This window comes from Dama dama, chromosome 23 (genome assembly GCF_033118175.1).
Source record: "Dama dama isolate Ldn47 chromosome 23, ASM3311817v1, whole genome shotgun sequence".
Taxonomy (NCBI): Eukaryota; Metazoa; Chordata; class Mammalia; order Artiodactyla; family Cervidae; genus Dama; species Dama dama.
This window is the reverse complement of record NC_083703.1, coordinates 12,561,738-12,580,984: the sequence shown is the minus strand read 5'-3', so window position 1 is coordinate 12,580,984 and position 19,247 is coordinate 12,561,738. Positions and strand designations below refer to the sequence as shown.

The 19,247-nt window shown below is 44.0% G+C and overlaps 2 protein-coding genes across 2 annotated transcripts in view; both read right to left on the bottom strand.

Moving 5' to 3' along the window:
• The window catches only part of LOC133045273 (putative ankyrin repeat domain-containing protein 19), a 55,694-nt gene extending 44,044 nt beyond the window's left edge, over positions 1-11,650 (bottom strand). The window contains exons 1-6 of the mRNA XM_061127560.1: positions 11,418-11,650; positions 8,763-8,877; positions 8,427-8,600; positions 3,916-4,022; positions 2,271-2,408; positions 946-1,013 (exon numbers count right to left, since the gene is read on the bottom strand). Of these exons, the coding sequence (XP_060983543.1) occupies positions 946-1,013; positions 2,271-2,408; positions 3,916-4,022; positions 8,427-8,600; positions 8,763-8,877; positions 11,418-11,650 (835 nt within the window). The remainder of the gene's footprint in view (positions 1-945; positions 1,014-2,270; positions 2,409-3,915; positions 4,023-8,426; positions 8,601-8,762; positions 8,878-11,417) is intronic.
• Positions 11,651-14,532: 2,882 nt separating this feature from the next.
• LOC133044579 (ninein-like protein) overlaps positions 14,533-19,247 on the bottom strand; it is a 38,992-nt gene continuing 34,277 nt past the window's right edge. The window contains exons 9-12 of the mRNA XM_061126001.1: positions 18,925-19,009; positions 18,014-18,187; positions 16,706-16,819; positions 14,533-15,372 (exon numbers count right to left, since the gene is read on the bottom strand). The gene's annotated coding sequence lies outside the window, so the exon portion shown is untranslated. The remainder of the gene's footprint in view (positions 15,373-16,705; positions 16,820-18,013; positions 18,188-18,924; positions 19,010-19,247) is intronic.

Below are 19,247 nucleotides of genomic sequence, written 5' to 3'. Positions count from 1 at the left end.
CAGAGGTGACCTAGGTTTAAAGGTGTTCTCAGACAGCTTGTACAATGTGCTAGATGTCACATCGAGGGGACATGGTGGTGTTTTTGCTCATGTGAAGTGTGTTGGTTCTTTTATTAGAATCTGCAGAGTCCCAAGTTGATCTATTTGAAAATCTATTATGATCATCTTTTAAATAATGGCAACAGAACATGGTGTTCTTACAAAACTATACTATCATGACAATTATCCAACACACAGAAGAAAACATCTGGTTCTGATGAAGTCAACCTATCTCACTCTTTTTGGATCTGTGAGGAATAAAATTGGTAATAGAGACCTTGTTGACACAATAGGCAAAGTAACCGGTGCTTCTCAACTAGGCATCGCTTTTCTGATCTGTACTACTGGAAGGTATCTTCCGAAAGTAATCTCTTCCTGGTATGCTGCACACTGGTTCAGCACTGCAGTTCTTCTTGTTTATCACTTCTTATCCTACCAGGAAGGGACTGTTGAGGTTCCCGGTTTAAACGATGGTAACTTTTTTAATGAGACCAATCACTGCACAGTAAGTAATAACTACTCATTCACTAAATGCAAACTATTTGTAAAAATTAAAGCTCCACTTTTATAAGAAGTCAATTTGCTATAATAGGATTACAGATGAAATATATATATCATACTAACTCAAACATTTTTTGTAATGTACATAAAAGTCTAATACAGGATTTTAGGGGCTGTAATTAAACACATGGAAAGCTTCTCAGACAATACTGTCTCTGATGTTAAATTACCTACAATTAACTTCTTTAACAATTCTGAAGACTAGACTATTAAGAAATTAATTTAACAACACACATGCAATTTACACTAATTTTATCATAGTTCTTTGATTATTGAAATTTCCTCACTCCTACTTTATCTATGGTAGAATCACCAAGAGTAATTCATTATTATCAGATGACGTACCTGGGTTGCTCTTTTCGGGAGGAGTTTTAGGCCTCTTTTCTTTATATTCAGAGATCAGTTGGCAAATGCTATGTGTTAAAAATGTGATAAATAATATTTGAACACTAATAGGAAAAAAAACTACCAACTATGTTAAATTCTTAGATTATTTCAGACAATGTCAGCGATAATATCAAAACTACAATTGTCCCATACATTTCAAGTTTCTAAGTTCTACCACGTTTTATTTAGCATGTATTTAAAGGAGAAAGAAAAGGAAGATGAAGTAGTCATGAACTGAGGGCAATAGAGCTCAGTAGATTAACTAGATTTAGCTTGGCATATGAAAACTCTTTCCAACTCGCAAATCCTAGCTCTGTAACCGACTGCTCTTTGTTCCGAGAGAATTGCTTCTCTTGAGTTCAAAGTCATCCTCTCCACAACTGGGATCTTACTGCCTTATTTCACAAGGGGATTAAGAGGAGGTAATGAGATAATATATCCCCAAAATGCTTGCAGAAACAGTCAAAGAATGGAATAATTTGCTCTTGATCGTTGTTGTTGGAACTACTTTGGAATTCCAAGTAAAACCAATGTGTGTTTTCTTATATGTTTAGCATTCAAGGGTTTCAGGAAACTGTTATTAATTATGGTGATTAGTGTTCTCTGTGGTTTGTAATTTAGGGAATCTCAGCTCTTATATAATTTGTACCTACATTTATTTATAAAATATGAACTCACTACATTAGGTAACATAATTATCCCCCATTACTGCAGCTAATCACACCAAGCACAGAAAACTAATCACAATCAAGACCTGGCCTGGACCACTACTCTCCCTTCTCTACCTGCTCAAACTCTCAACCAGCAGATCTTTCTGACAATGATGCTTAATCTCCATGTTCATCTCTGATTCACGTGGAAGACATAACCCTACTCTTACAGTGGATACTGCCAAGTCCCAGGCAGGGCTTACCTCTCTGAATTCCTCTCTGAACTAACTTACTTGAGATTTAAGGAGTTCTGGTGAATGGGTTCCTTGTGAGACAGACTCAGAAAACATTTACGGTTGAGGCAGATAAATCCTTTGGAAGATTTTCATTATTGCAGGAAACAGATCCCATGAGGGGGCCAACCCTCCATGTAACTATGGAATCTCAGGCAAGCTGACACCCACTACTCTGGGAAGGATGACAGGGAACCTATGACCTAAGGAAAGGTGCCCCCACAGGATAGAAGCTGCCTGCACCGAACAGAAAACTCTCACTGGTCATGTAACAAGTGACAGTGAAAATTCTTTTTGGCGGCAGTTTAGTGATCATGGGCACTTAAATGTGGACACTTACATATTAAAACCACTCAGAGCAGCATATTCTTCTGCAGTCCGTCCAAAGACATCTTGAGAAAAGATGTCAGCACCTCGCTGCAGGAGAAGACTGACGACACTCATAGACTCGTAAATGACAGCAAGGATGAGGGCGGTTCTACAACAACAGAGAGACGACGTCACCCTCAGGAAGCTGAGTGAACTGACAGAAACGGCTGGTTTGATGTGCTTTACCAAGGTAACATCTTGCCCTCCCGTGAAGAACTGACCATTTACACGCTCAAGTGTACATCCTTGTAAATGACCTCCAAGGCTAAAATGAAACGACGGAAGAGCAGCCTCCTGTCCCACTGGGATGGCACATAGCAGCACTTGCTATTTCAAAAGTCCCTGATGGGGAGGGACTTCCCTGGTGGACCAGGGGCTGTGACTCCAGGCTCCCAAGGCAGGGGGCCCAGGTTCCATCCCTGGACAGGGAACTTCATCCCACATGCTGCAACTGAGAGTTCCCACGACTAAGACCCCACGCAGTCAAATAAATAAATGCTTTTCAAAAACAATATCAAAGTCCTTGATGGACAAGAAACTGTGCTGAGGTCACTTATCTGAGGCAGGTGACTATTTAAGGAACGAATCCCCCATTTCCTCCTTAGTGGGATATATTATGCTTCAAAGTCAGCTAGAGGGTGGGTTAAGCAAAGGCTATTTGCTGGCTTAAAACAAAAATATTAACAATAATGGAAATAAAAATAGTCACCGTGGCACTTAATGATGTGGACAAGCATGTGCTCTTCACTAAATGAAATACTATGTATACGCACAGCCACCTTTCAAGGACGCATTACTATTTGCCCTTTTGTATCAGGAAACTTATTTGCTGATGATAAGTAATGTGCCCAAGGTAATAACCCTAACAGGGAGGAAAGCTAGGAGCTGAACCCAGTCTGAATCTAAAGCCCATCATTTTCATCTGTATCATCCACCTCTGACTTATCTTTGTTGAAGCAACTGTTTATCCAATTAAACCTATCATTCTTCCTTCTACCTTCATTTAAAATGAAAACATCAAAATGTACTAGAAATAAAAAGGGAAAAAAAACTGATGAGCCCACAGTATCTGGTGACAGTGATTACTAACCACTTTTTGTTGTTGTTTAGTCACTAAACTGTGAAGGACTCTTCTGCAATCTAATAACATCAGTATTTTTCAAAGAAAGTAATTGAAAGCAAAGAGTCACCCAAAAGACAAAATCAAGTCCTTTATGTTTAGTATGCATCTTTTAAGGAAAAATATATATGAAGTAGAGGTTAAACAATCATTATAAAAGAATTAAGAAATTCGATACTGTCATAAGGTAAACTAAAAAGTAGAATCCATATTGTATAAAGCTAATGAAACTAGTATGAAATCCCTCAGCTCCTACAAGATCAACCAGAAAAAAGAACAGGTTGCATATGACATCACTCAATATTATAAAGGAATACGAATCCTGCTATATATCTCTGCTATATAGTTTTTCACGACTCCCAGTCAGAATAATTGGTTTTCTACCTAACTGATGAAGTGTTGATCACAAATGAAACCTTATTAATTTAATCTTTATCTTGATGTTAGCACCCAAGAACAGCACTAAGGTTTTTAAAAAGAAAAAGAACAACTGTACCTTTTCATCTTATCAACCGCGTGTACATTTGCTTCTTTCTTTACTAAAAATTCCACCATTTGCTGTTTCCTTTCACTTATGGCCAGTAATAGTGGTGTGAGGTCATCCTGTAAAACAGGAAAAACCATTTCGAATGTACCCAGTTAACCTATTTCTAAACTGAACTGAAAATCATGCAATAGATTCTCTGAACTTAAACATATAATTCAGAAAGCAAATAAACGGGAGCCCCTCCTCCTCTTCCCCCGGCGCACCTTCTATCTCTTCAAGATGCTCCTCCTCCTGGCCTTCCCTGGGGGTCCAGGGGCTAAGATTTGAGCTCCCAAGCAGGGGGTCCAGGTTCCATCCCTGGTCAGGGAACTAGAGTCCAAGTGCCGAAACTCAAGATCCCACCTGCCACAGCTAGACCCAGTGCAGCCAAATACGTCTTTTGAAAAGGGAAAGAATAAAATGCTCCTCCTCTCCCTCTTCCAAAGATGAACCACAGAGTCATTCTCTAAAACTCACTTTCAACATTTACTGGTTCCAAGGATCTTTGCTTCTATCATAGTATCTATCAGGAATATTGTAGTATTTACTTGCTCCATTGCCAGTCTCAACACTTCTCCAGAGAGAATCAATTAGCTACTTGATTTAGTAGCTGCATATTTTAGGAGCAATGCTGAGGCAGGAATACATCATATTATCTGTAGCATGCATAACCTATCCAAGGATGACCAAGAGTAACCTCATGAGGTTTACAGACATTCCAATGGGAATGTTATCCTCTACATGAACATGCAAAGAGAAAGGTTGTTTTCTTTTCTTCCAAAAAAACCAACTGTGGGCACCATGTTTCTCGGCTTTCTCAGCAAAGTCTCTTGAAATTTAATCTTACTCATTCTCCTTTGCTTGTTCCTTCCCCCGCCCTTAAGTTAAACTGACAGGTCAGCATTAGCTAGATGCTGTCTGATGCAGAAAAACACCGCTTATCTTCAAAGACCTTTCTTGACGGCTCTCATGTGATGACCTCCAGACCTCCAGGAAGAAGCTTCCTGAATCCCAGAGTTCTGGTCTCTGTCTTGCTTTATGGCTTTTAGTGAAGGATTTCAAGGTAAGTTACCAATAAATATGCACTCAGCATTTTCTCGGGGAGTTGCTCTTCCGTGAACTCTCCCCACGCTCTCTCTCATAATCCTGTGTCTCTGGGAGACTCATTCAGTGTGAAACCGCCACAACCAACTTAAAAATTCTAATTTGAAAAATTCAATCCCATCCTTAAGAGATTCTTTTAAAATATGGAATCAATTACAGATTAATTAGACTGTCTTTAAAACTTTGAAATAGTTATCAAAATAAACTATATATCAAGAATTGGAAACTCAAATGCTTATGGAGGGGGAAACCTGGTGACCTAAGTGAAAAAGCCAGGTGAGGCTGGCAAACCCGCAAACACATGCCCCATACAGAAGGGGAAGCCTCCACATGCAGACCAAACACTAGAATGGGCTCAAGGGGGACCAGATTTGGGTCTCTGAGAAGCCTGAAACACAGACATCAGCGTGAGTTTGCTAAATTTTAAATGTTGACTCAGCTTGTGGAGGTAGGTAAGCTAAACATAACCAAGGACCACATTTGGTCTGTAGCCCATTTGTGCTTTTAAAACGTTTTGCTAAAAAAAAAAAAAAAAAGAAGAAAAAAAAAAAAAACGTTTTGCTGTTTCCAAACAGGTGGGTATAAAGCAAATATTTGTATGTGAAAGCTTTCCTTTCTTGAGTATCATGTGGTTCACAAGAAAAGTGGGTCTCAATATGTAATAAAAATTGCTATTGACTCATAATTTTATTAAAATAAATTTAAAAAACAAGACTCAAAATTCCCACATGAAGAATGTTTCCACTGCCTGTTAAAACTACAATCTCTTTCTAGAATTCTCCCAGATTATTAACCAAATGGTTAGTGAGTTCCTAAGACTGCTGAAACTAAATGATTCAAACAATCCCCATCTGGACTAACTTCATGGGTTTTGATGTTTAAAGCTGTCCTCTCGCTTATGCCAGGGCTCAGCAAATCTAACAGACACACTGCAAGAGTCTGTCCTGCTGACACCAAAAGAAGGCTCATGAATTACTGTTAGCGCAGTCAGGAAAACCCTGTTGGTAACAAACATTGTTGACCTAATGACCTGGTTGGTAACAGAAGGTGTAAAATTCTTAAAGGGTCAGACTCTACACATGAAGTGACTTGGCCATGAGCAAATCTCTAAAGACTCTTGGAGTGTCACTGAATAATTAGTGGTTGGAAGAAAAAGGAGTTATATCACTCAAGCCAATAGATATTGCCAAAAATGTTCCTTTTAACTTCTCAATCACAGAGGCAGAGGAAAAAGTCAGGCTAATATTGCTGCAAAGGAGGGAGCTGATGGAAGTAGCTAGCATTGATCAAACTCCAACTCTTCTATAGATTACTTATTTTTGAGATAGGTGCACTAGAAATTATACTTAATCACTCCATAGTTCTTCACCAAGGATCCTATCAGAATCTCAAGGAAATATTTCTAAATACACAAGTCCAGGCCTTCCTCGATTTATTCCATCAAAATCTTCAGGGAACAGCCTAGGTTTGTAATTCTTATAAACTTCCCCAACGGATTGTGGTTTTCACCAGCACAATCTAGCTGAGAATTAGCCCAGCAAACATTCCAGTCTCATCTCTAACCCACATGGCCAATCCCTTCTCTTACTTGAGGATTTGAAGAGAAAAGAAGAGTGTAAGCGGCAAGAGTCATCAAAACAGAATTAAATTTTCCTGGGTAAATAATGGTAGAACAGGGACTAATAAACACAAAAGGCAACCTGATCTCATTGTTTGTAAACCCCTTCCTTTCCATCAAGACCTTCTAGATTGAGAGCAGAGTCTGGACTCTTATCTAACTGGCTGTTTCTGCCAGAATAGGATAATATTTCTGTTCAATATTTGTTCTTCTCTCTTCTTTCCAACTTAATCACCACCTTTTCACTGCTGATCTGATTTCTGCAGAGTCTTCCTAAAATTGATACCTAGGCAAGTCTCCAACTCATTCAATCTCTTTCTCAAAATAACAACTATTATACCTGAAACTGAAAAGCACCTTACCAAAATACATAAACTGAAGGGGGAAAACAACAAAACCAAAACCTCAGGACTTCTGTGGTGGTCCAGTGGCTGGGTCTCAGCGCTCACAGTGTAGGGGGTCTGGGTTCGATCCCCGGTCAGGGAACTAGACCCTGCATGCTGAAACTAAGACCTAGCACAGCCAAATACATATTAAAAAAAAAAAACAAAACCCTCTTCTTGGCATTTCCCCAACTGCCAAAATTCCAGCCTGATCTGCGTTTTTCAGCTGCTCGCTCCTTTTCCTTTCCTTTTAGCCTCTGAAGCCTTGGGCAATGAGAGAGAAATCATTTTTATATAAATCATTTTTTCATAAAATTGGAATGTGTTAACAACAGCAACATTTCTATTATGTTGTCAAATGCTTGTTTGAGTTTTAAGACAAAGTCTACTTCCCCAAGGCAAATTTTGCATTACTGTGTTATTTTAGACTAATTAGAAAAAAACTTTTTTTTCAGTAAGGGAAAAATACTTGGAAAAAGTTTTACCTTTAACAATTGCTGTGTTATCACAAATATCTGCCATAAACACAAAAAAGAACGCTTCGCTCTCTAACGCTTCTTGAGCAATATCGTGATTTAAAGTGACATCTCAGACAATCAAGTGCTTTCAAAATATTTTCACTCAGGGAAGGCTGGAGCTTCCAAACAAGGAAAACTGCGCCCAGCTGTGAGAGTGGGGGAGCTCTCTCTGCAGCTCCTGGCGGGGCTGCAGCCACAGGAGAAAGAGCAGAAGGGGCAGCTTCACCATCACCAGCTCCCCACACTCAGCTGCAGCCCTGCCGAGCAGCCCCCCAGGGCTGAGTGTGGGAGACCCGAGGTGTGTACCTGGTGAACCAAGTGGTCACCAGCACAACTGAACGCCCTGGCTGGTGTCAAACATGACCTGACCCACTTCACCGGATCTCAGAATAGGGTTCCTGGAGGGCTCAGGGCTCCAGGCCTGCTGCCTCCCTGGCCCACTTGCACCCCCCAGCTCCCCCTGCTGGGCACTGGTTCTCCTTCCTCCTACCCCCATCCCTCCCCCAGCAGCTGTGCCCATTCCCTGAGCCCCTGGAAGCAGCCACCCACCACATCACTTCACTCTCCCCAGGCCTTCAGTTTTTGTAGGACTTGAGCCTACCACCCATTCCTGAGCACTTTCTAGTGGGAAAATCTTCCTTCTGGGGTAGAAGGTGGCTGAGAGAGACAGCGTTGCCCTTTCTCTGGGCTCTGACATGTTCCACCCAACCCCTGACTTGGCTTTGGAGTTGTTTCCATGGTAACAGGGCCTGCTGGACACTACTCAGTCTATCTATTTACATCCTGTTATCAATAAAACACTATAGTTTAGAAAAATGCTTTGCCAATATTTTGTCAATAAAGTTAGTTGAGCTATACCTCGTTCCTGGCTTCTATATTGGCGTGATAGGAAAGCAGCTTTGCTGCGAGTGATATATTCTGGCAAAAGACAGCGTGGTGGAGCGCGGTGTTGCCATTGGCGTCCGTGAGGTTCGGGTCGGCGCCGTGCTCCAGCAGGAGAGTCGCGCACTCCTCCTCTTGGCATTCTACGGCCTGTCAGCGTTGTGCCAAGAAACAAGAGTGTGAGTTCTAGGAATTCAAAGGAAATAGCCCACAAGTTCACCACTTCCCTCTATTTCAACGAGATCAACTCATTGTTAGTCTCAGTAGTTAAATCACACCCATCTCGTGTGGACATGGTTCGCTGCCCCATACCTTCATCAGCGCGGTCTTGTTTTCACTGTCACAGAGGTTAGGCAGGCATCTTCTCGTCAGGAGGAGAGCCACCACTGCTGGATGGCCATTGGCACAGGCCAAGTGGAGGGCAGTCCTACGGAAGCAAGACAAGTTCTTAGGAAAATGTAGTGTAACTGTTTCAAAACAAACAACTCTGTGTGTGATTGAAAACACTCAACAGCATAGTACTCGTATGCCTCTAAAACAAATATTTCACTTTCTTCTGGAGAAAGAGCAGGATATTATTCGTTTAGCTCCTCTTGTTGCTGCTACTGCTGCTAAGTCGCTTCACTCGTGTCCAATTCTGTGCGACCCCATAGACGGCAGCCCACCAGGCTCCCGTCCCTGGGATTCTCCAGGCGAGAACACTGGAGTGGGTTTAGCTCCTCTTACACAGTAATGAAAGAACAGGCTACTTGAATAGAATGCGCGAGACCTTGAGATTCAGCTCAACTTGAGTTTAAATTTGACTTTGTCACTTATTAGCTCACCCTCTCTGTACCTCAATTTCCTCACCAACAAAATGGAGAGAGAGGGGTGGTTCTCTCACAGGACAGCACTGCGATGCTTAAATGAGACCCATGCACAGGGTTTAGAACTGTGCCCGGCACAGATCACAGCTAGTAATTGTTAGATTATACTATCATACTTACTACTACTACTGCCACCTCACAAGGACAACGTCTGAATGAAGTCAAAGGACATTACGCCTCCTTTGCAGATATGTTTAGAGGATTAGAGACAACATTGTACTTCGATGATTCTAATATGCTCCTTTTCTCACATTTTAACGTTTCTGACATTGGAATATAACTTATAATTCACAGACATTATAACTGTAAATTGTAGCATTTTTGTTTGTTCATTTCTCGTCTTTCCGGTTGTCTAATAACCATGAGGGGTTTTCGTCTAAGTTTCTTTAGAGATGATGCATATTATATATTATTATATAATACGGGTGCACAACACAGTGATCCCCAACTGTGAACGGTTACACCGCATTTAAAGTGACTATAAAATATTAACTATATTTCCCATGTTGGACAATATATCCTTGTAGCTTGCACGATTTTAGTTCTCTCGCCAGAGATTGAAACCTGGGCCCAGAGCAGTGAGTCTTAACCACTGGACGGCCAGGAAATTCCCAAGATTCCCTTGACTTCTGAAAAGGCTGAAAGTTGTCACGGGATACCAATCCTCACAAAAAATTCTACACTAAATTGAAAGTGACAAATTGTTTTTATCTGTGCCACATTCCTATGAGTGCCAGAAAGACAAGCCCTGTCTGCTCATCCGACTTCCCTACAGATAGCTTGCTCTACAGACAGTTTTAAATTTGGGGGGTTGCTAAATCAACTTTCAGATTTCTGGTTTTCTTCTTTTTGGTTTTTGGTGCCGAAACCCAGCAAACTCCACAATTCTTGCCTTTGAAATCACTCTTAGAAAGGTCCTTGGGGTGGGATATATGTATATTCCCAACCGATTTATGATGTTGTACAGCAGAAACCAACACAACATTGGAAAGCAATTACCATCTAATTAAAAAAATATTAAGGTTAATAACCAGTAGAACTAGAAAAAAAAGAAGGTCTTGGTCAGTGTGCAAAATGTATAAATAGCAATTTCAGTTGTCTTCTGGTACTTTTCTCACCCTGTGTGTTTAAAATTTTTGATCCATACTCTATTCGAAACTTTTTGGTGAGATAAAAATATCTAGTTACTTTTATCTAAATAGTTACCAGGTTATTTCTACACCATCTACACATAATTTATCTTCTCTGATAGAAAATGTCATCCAGCAAATTTTGATATCTAAAAGGGCAAATCTTTGCCTCCTACACAAAACTTTTAATTTCATCACAACAATTAAAGACAGCATGTCTAACCCAAAATCTTTAAAACCACGATCTGTTTCTTTAGTTTAAACATGGAAAGACCATATACCCTAGGAAAATGTCCTCCTCTTCAAGGACACAGCCAGCTTCCTACTTCAAAGCTGTCTTCTAAGGTCCTTCAGCAAGGAACATATACACATAAGCGTACACTGATATAAAACAGATATTGCATTGTATCTGAAGAATTTTTAATTCAGAAGTTGACCTGCCATGGAGATTATTTTCTCACTATGCAGTTTTCTGTAATATGTAACGTTATGGTATAAAAATGTGTACATTAAAAATAAGATGCCGACAACATCAAAAATCTGTCCACTGCCAATATCCACAATGGATGATCAATGGGAAGAAGAGTTTTCATAAATCACATGAGAAAAACAATGTGAGAGCTAGGAGTTCCAGAAGATTTCTTGAGGGCTATACAACTTGAGAGCTCTTACTCAAGAGGAGATCATGTTAACGCATGCATAACAACAAATGAAGAGGAGGAAGAGGAAGAAGAAAAAAAAAGATGCTATTCATGTTTCATTTCAGTTCTGTGATTACTGACATTCAGTTAAATAACTTTAAAACGACCAGTAAAGTGCTCTATGAGGGGAATTATTAGCAGGTCCGAAAGTAACTAAGGCTTTTGCAGCCTATCAAGTCTGTGGGGCGCTGGATCCAACAAAGGTGTCTGTGAGCTTTGGAGGGGAAACTCACAGGAGGGACCCCTGCCAGGCCCTTCCTCCCCGCTTACCTGTTCATCTTGTCCTTCTCGTTCAAGCCATTCTCTCCAAGCAACAGGACCTGCTGCACTTTAGCTACGTTGCCTACGCTGGCAGCTTTGTGGATCTTTCTGAGGTCCTTGTCTCGGATGTGGTACCAGGGCTGGAAGCTGGTTTTATGATGACCTCTGTCTCTCCCCAGGCTGATGGAGGAGCCGAAGGGTGACACGCCCTTCTTACTCCTGAAGCCAAAAAGCTTCTTCATCGCAGAGCCTACAGACTCCAAACACACCTCAACTCCCCCTCGGCTCTTCGCAGTCCCCTAAACCCAACACGAGCACTAGAGGTAAGCCAGAGCCGTCCCGCCACAACCTCCCAGCTGGGAAGCTCAACGGTTTGGAATCTTGCATCCCAGAATGATCGTCGCTAAGTGACGCCTCTAAACACACTGCCCGTGTGCCAGAATGCCCAGTGTGCATGTGCAAGAACTGGAAATGCATTTTTTGAAAGAAACAAACAATATCAATAAACCCGTACCTAAGGTAAGAAGGAAAGAGAGGAAACTGAAAGAAACAGAAAGGAAAGCGACATTACAACAGATACCTTAGAAGTAAAGAAGCATAATCATAAGGGACCATTATTATTGATGAACAATTGCAAACTGGAAAACCTAGATAAATTCTGAAAAACATACCATCTGTCAAGACTAAAACAAGAAAAAGTAGAAAAACTCAACACTCCAGTAAGAAATAAGGAGATTCAAATATTAATTTAAAAAAAAAAACCTCCCAAAAGCTAAAAGCTTAGGACCAAATGGATTCAGAGAGCAAATCTACCAACATTCAAGTAAGAAGTAAAAGTAAGACTATGCTGAAAAAACACTTGACAAAATTCACAACCCATTCATGATTTTTAAAAAATACAATAAAATAGAAATATCCTCAATACAATAAAGGCCATTTATAAAAAGCATGAAAAGTGAAAGTGATAGTTGCTCAGTCGTGTCTGACTCTTGGCTAAGGCATGGACTATACACTCCATGGAATTCTCTAGGCCAGAATATTGGAGTGGGTAGCCTTTCCCTTCTCCAGGGGACCTTTCCAACCCAGAGATAGAACCCAGGTCCCTCGCATTGCAGGCAAATTCTTTACCAGCTGAGCACCAAGCAATCCCAGGAACACTGGAGTGGGTAGCCGATCCCTTCTCCAGTAGATCTTCCTGACCCAGGAATCGAACCAGGGTCTCCTGCATTGCAGGTGGATTCTTGACCAACTGAGTTAACAGGGAAGCTAGCTTACTTGGGGAAAGAGCGTCTGATAGGAGGAAAAGCAGGGACCAAGAAGCTTTGACCAGGATGGTGAGTAGAGGAAGGCTAATGATGAAGGTTCTCGACTGAAGAGGAGCAGGACTCAGGCCTAAACATTTCTGCCTGGACAAGACAAAGTACCAGTGGGCCAGGGCCAAGGAATGTGCTGCCGGGGAGGGGACAGAGGGGAACCCATCTCCTGGTTCCTCCAGCAGAAGCTGAGGAGCTGCTCCCCTCAGGGAAGGTTAAGTAGCCTCACCAAAGCCATCTGACAGTAAGTGATGGATCCAAGGTGGAAAACTCAATCGTCTTTCCTACTGCATAGCACGGGCCACTCTGATCAATGGTATGTGGCAACCTTGGATGGGAAGGGAGTTTGGAATGAACACTGGAGTATGTGTATCTTTTTGAATTAGTTTTCTCCAGATATATGCTCCAGAGTGGGACTTCTGGATCATACAGTAGTTCTATTATATTTTCAGCTTTTTAAGGAACTTCCATACAGTTCTGCATAGTGGCTGTACCAATTTACAGTCTTACCAATCATGTAGGAGGGTTTCCTTTCCTCTATATCCTCTCCAGCCTTTATTATTTGTAGACTTTTGGATGATGGCCATTCTGACCAGTGTGATGTCATACCTCATTGCAGGTCTGTCGTGCATTTCTCTGATAATTTGTGATGCTGAACATCATTTCATGTGCCTACTGGCAATCTGTATGTCTTCTTTGGAGAGCTGTCTATCACGGTCTTCTGCCCATTTCTATTTTTTATTTGTTTTGCCCATTTTGAAACTGGGTTTTTGGGTGTTTTTTTTTTTTTTTTTTGACATAGAGCTACAAGAGCTATTTGCATATTTTGAAGATTAATCCCTTGTCAGTTGCTTCCTTTGCAAATATTTTGTCCTTGTTAGCATTTTGTTTGCTTTATTGTTTCCTTTGGTGTGCAAAAGCTTTTTAGTATAATGAACTCCCATGTGTTTATTTTTGTTTTTATTTTCGGTACTCTAAGACATGGATCAAAAAGGATATTTCTGCAATTTATGTCAGAGTGCTTTTTTTTTGGCTGTGCCATGCGACTTGTGGGATCTTAGTTCCCTGACCAGGGCTCGAACTCAGGCCCACAGCAGTGAAAGTGCCGAGTCTTAACCCTTAGACTGCCAGAGAATTCCCTCAAAGAGTGTTCGGCCTATGTTTTCCTCTAAAAGCTTCCATGTAGGTCTTTGATGCATTTCGAGTATACTTTGCTGTATGGTATCAGAGAACGTTCCAATTTCATTCTTTTATGGATCTGTCCAGATTTCCCAGCTCCACTTATTGAAGAGGGTTTTCCGCACTGTCCATCCTTGCCTCTTTGTCATAGGTTGAGCAACCATAGGTGCATGGAGAGAAGAGTCCACATTATGCTGTTGAGTCCTCCTACCCCAGATCTGAGCTTTCCATCTCTTCCAGCGGTTTAAGGTTTTTCTCGTTCAAGCATGTACAGTAAATGTGCAGACAGATGGAGGGGAGGGGGCGTGCAGCAGCCTCAGGAGAGCGGTTGCCACCAGGAAGGGAAAAGAGGTTGGCTGCAGTAGAACAGGGACTGGGCTTCTGTCCAAGATGTTGTAACAATGTTCTTAACACATCTGCATGTTTATGTAATACATATGAATGTTTCCTATAGAACTATTTTTCTATATGTTTGAAATATTTTAGTTTAAAAAATATTTAGAAGTTAATCCATTTGAATAGAAAAGGATTTTATTGCAGATACAGTGACTTCATATTACAGTAGTTAATTCTGATCAAATGATCATAATTTATGTATATCTTGAATATAAAACTGTACTTTTTTCCTGGTGTTTAAACATATAATACACTTTGCAGTGTGATGACATTTCAGTGAGGAAAAGATTGCATTCACAATGGATACGATACCATCCTCCCTGAGTCCACAGCCCTAAAACACCAGCACTGTCTAGACCTCCCTCGTGGTCGAACAGGCCCTGACAAAAAGGCTTCCTTCCTCTATCCCTTATCAATAGTTGAAAGTTACAGAAAGTGTAGCATTTCTGGAGTGTCTACACCGATCCACCATCGAGAATGCCAGTGACTAAACCCATAGAACTAACAGTGCAATGGTAAAACTACAGAGCCCTGACTTTGCATTTTAATCTCTGTAGCCAAGGTCAGAAGTGCAAGATGAAAATTGTTTTATTTTACCATTTACCTTGCTGAGAACCCCATAATCTGGTTTGTTTTTCAGTAGCAAAATTAGGAATGTAACTCTGGAAGTTACCCAAGGACCACTAAAAAAAAAAATAGTCCTCTCCAACGTGTTTCCCAGGCATTTGGCATACAACCCTTCATTAAATGCTTGTGGGGTAAACAGAATCACAATCCTCGTTTATCCAGGGGTGTACAGCCAGTGAGCCACAGTAAGTTACGGTGTCACACTGGTTTACTTTAATAGACGTTCCTTCAAAATGAACTCCAGGAAGAAAAGCAGTTTACACAGCGAGGGAAGCTGTAGCAATCTTGCTGAGGAGTTTGCTGAGAGTTCTAACTTTTCCGTACAAGAATCGGGACTTTTTCTCAGTGCCTCGTTGCTTCTCCTCAGTGACTTGAAGCGCTTTTGTCAGGTGGGCATTTTCCACATAGAGCTCCTTGAGCAGCAGATCAGATCCTGTGCTCTTTTCAAACTGGAGAGGGGAGAGAGCCACAGTGTACTGCACGTCTCACGCAGCCACGCCACGCCACCAGCTCTCCCTTCCTACTCCTCCACACGCGTTCAGACTAGCTTGGGGAACCTTACAAATCAGAGACATGTTGGATGCAATGACAGGTTTTGTTATCCTGGCATGAGAGAGGAAACTGCCGAACTATGTGGTAGAGAAAATTTAAGCCACCTTTGTACAAACTGGGTTACCACGAAATGAAGACAAGAAGACCCAAATCTGGAGGCCTCCAAAAGACAAGGAGGAACCTGTCAGGAGCACGCGAACTGTTTGGCTTATCTCAGCGGGCTCTGCAGGCCCACCATGTCAGCAGGACGCGCTGAGGCTCCTTGGGTGCCGCCCACACAACACTGACAGGGGCTCCAGCGATGGGGACACAGGACACACGGTCAAGATGCAAAGACGCAGGGGTCCCGGCTTTGGGCTTTGACAGTCCGCGCTGAGTTCACTCACTCAAGTAGCTACTGAGCAGCTCTGCGGGCCAAGTGCTGCCCGGCCGCGGCCCTGCTCCCACAGGCACGTGTTCTAACGGGAGGAGCCAGCAGAGCACGCAGGGTCAGCTGGCGTGTTCACAGAGAAGCCAGGCGGGGGACACACGGCTGAGCCTCAGGTGAACAGACAGCCCTGAGAGGAGCATGGGGGACGTGGGGGAGGCTGCCTGGGTAAACCTCCCGGGCAGAGGCCGGCACATGTGTGGGTGACAGGAACAGCCAGGAGGCCCGTGAGGAAGGCTGAGCTGCCACGCCGGCTGGGCAAGGGCCCGAGGGGAGGGGCCAGGACCTGCAGAATCTTGAGGCCATCAGAGAAGCCGCTGTCTACTCTGAGGATGTACCCCTGGCATGTAGGAGCCTTAAGATTGACTTGGGGTTGAGGTTTTGCCACGAGTGACTGGAGGGTAGTGCGGTCACCAAGAGCCGGACGGCTGGGAAGGAAAGTGAGGACCTGGGGACAGACAAGGCTGGAGGGCGGCGGTGCGGGCAGGGCAGGGGCTTCACAAATGGGGAGTGGGGGTCTGGAGCGGGCAGCCTGCACAGAGAGACTAGAACTGCGGACCCGTGGCCCAGGGCGCTCCAGATAAACCACATTCGGTCCCTGTGTGAGAGAAGTATCTCCACAAATGCTCACATTTCACTTCCCGGAGCACCAAGCAGACCTCACAGGACAGCAAGGCCTCTCTCTCCCCTCTCTCCCTGCCCTCCTCTCCCCTCCTCAGCACTTCCACAGGACACAGGGTTCTCTTGGGTCCTGTCTCCCTCATCAGCTACCCGGACACCCAAAGGAGGCGTCCATCACTCACCTGTTCCTTCAGCTCACCCACTTTCTCTTGGAAGAGCACTTCCATGTTCTTCAAAGTCATCCCCACCTCCTCCACCTGCTCTTCTGTTGCTTCCAGCTGTTTTTCATGTGCTTCCTGAACAAGAGGAGGTTAGAGATCAACACGGTTCACTTTAAAAGGAATCATCTCAGGCTTATTTACTTTAGAATGGAAATCAGCTGAAGTGCACAAAATCTGAGCATCTGGCTAACCTTTCATCCATAGGGAGGGATCATTAGAAATGTCTCACAAGCTACAAAGCTGCATTTCTCACTGTAGTGTGAGCAGATTAGAGACTCTTTGTCGTAGGATTTTAATCCTACATGACTCAAAGTTCAGTGTCCCCCAACATAATAGTCTTTCTCGAGGATCTCTGACTAAATTTCCTTTGTCAATAATCTGTCCTAGATTAAATGTCTCTCCAGCATATCGTGGCTGCATAATGCCATAAGGCCATTCTTCGTTAGAATTTGTGTTTTACAACTGGCAGATTTTCCCACCTTTCCAATCTTGCACAAATTCCTTCCTCAGGAAGGCACCTGGCCCTCTGCCCCTCCTCACCCTCCCACTGGCCCATGAACTTTGAGGACCCAAACGTGCTTCCCAGGCTCGCACTTTGAGGTGCTCACTCCCTGATGCCTGAGAGACTGCTCTGAGGTGGGAACCGCTGCCTCCAAAGGATCAAAGAAATCGGAGCACAGAGGGCTAAATCACTCAGTCAGTTAAATCACTCGGCTCAGGTGGTGGAGCCAGGATCCAGTCCCCTGCAGTGCACGCTCTGAGCCACTCTTCTGCTGCCCTTTTAAGGCAGCAACACTGTTTCTCCATGAGAGGCTGGCTACACAGCAGGGCCCCCCAAGTCCGTGCTGTCACTGTGCTGATCTCATGTCCAACCAGCCCCCTACTCCTTGCTGCTTTTGAACACGCCAAGCGTAGCCCACCTCAGGACCTCTGCACCTGCCTGCACTCCTGAAGAGCTATCCCTTTCCATCTCTCTGCTGGGGCCCTTCTATCACCACCTTTCAGACCTGGAAGCAGGTCACGTGTGTGGCTGGCTGCAGACACACTCAGCCAAGAAAACAGGCTGAGGAACTTCAGGGTCGGCTGCTCAAGACTCACCAGTTCCCAGCAGAAGCCGTGTACCGTGGCTTCCATAAACGTCCCACGTGGCGGGAGGGCTGTCGGGCCGTCCTCCTGTTGGCACCTGGGCAGCTTGTGGCTAAGTCACCAGAGATCGTACTCACCCCCTCCGACACCCCCAGATGGCCTCCCAGCCCTGTCCCCACTCACCTGCGCCTCCTCCCGGAGCTGCCAAGCTGCCCGCTGCTCCCCTTCCAGCAGCTGCTGCAGCTCGGCCACACGGCCTGTGGGCACGCGCTGTGCCATCTCGTCCTGCAACTGCTGCACCCGCTGGGCGTGCTGGGACCGGGCCAGCCACAGCCTCTGGGTGGCTCCATACAGCTGCTGGGGAAAAGGCACAGCAGTTGTGGGGTGACTGCCCAGACCTTCAGGGTCACCACCAGACACAGAAAACTGCATCTCTACCTGGTAGGCCACCCCACAAGGTAAGGGCGTGTCCAGGAAAGCTCACGATTTCTAAAGAGTCCATTTATCTGATGCCCACACTCCATTTCCTGGTAGTTCAGACGGTAAAAAATCCACCTGCAATGCAGGAGACACAGGATACACAGATTTGGTCCCTGAGTTGGGAAGATCCCCTGGAGGCCGGCATGGCAACCCACTCCAGTAATTTTCCCTGGAGAATCCCACGGACAGAGGAGCTTGGCAGGCTAAAGTCCATGGAGTCACAAAGAATCGGATAGGGCTGAGAGACTAACACAAAGTCCATTCAGGGATGCTTGTGCACCTGAGAGCCTGGAAGGCCTGCCTGTAGCCCTCCCAGTGACCTCATGCCGGATCCTCGGAGGATCAAGTTATTCTGTCCTGTTTACCTCCTGGGTTCTTCGCTGGGTTTAATTCCTTCCATAACGGGACTCACACCAGCCGCGTACAGCAGCCTCCCTCTAAATGTAGAGCTGACACTCCTGAGACGGAGCTTCACACAAACCATGTTTTGCTCCTCTGCTTTTCCCTAGCAATTTCTCTGGAGGCTGAGGGTCTGAAGCCCTCTGAGCCTCGGAGCAGGGTTCATGCACAGCTAGGCGGGGGCATCACTGTCGCCCCAGGGCGGCTATTCCCACCTTATCAGCCAGGCTCGGGGACAGGCAGGCAGCGGTGGGAAGACGCAGATGGGAACTGCAGCTCTCTCCAGGGTACAGCAGGTGTCTGAGAAAACAGAGGCGACAAAAGCACTCCCAGAGTGAGTGGGAAGTCAGCAAGGACACAGGTCGGCAGCTGAAAATCTACTATGCTTCTATGTCCTGACAGTGAACGTGCAGAAACCCACGTGAGAAACAAAACACCATTTCCGCCCCGGCCTGGAAAGAGTTTGGAACTCATCACTCCTACCCTCCCAACAAGAACAAAGAAATAGCTGAGTAACTGAGAGTCAACAACTCTTCTG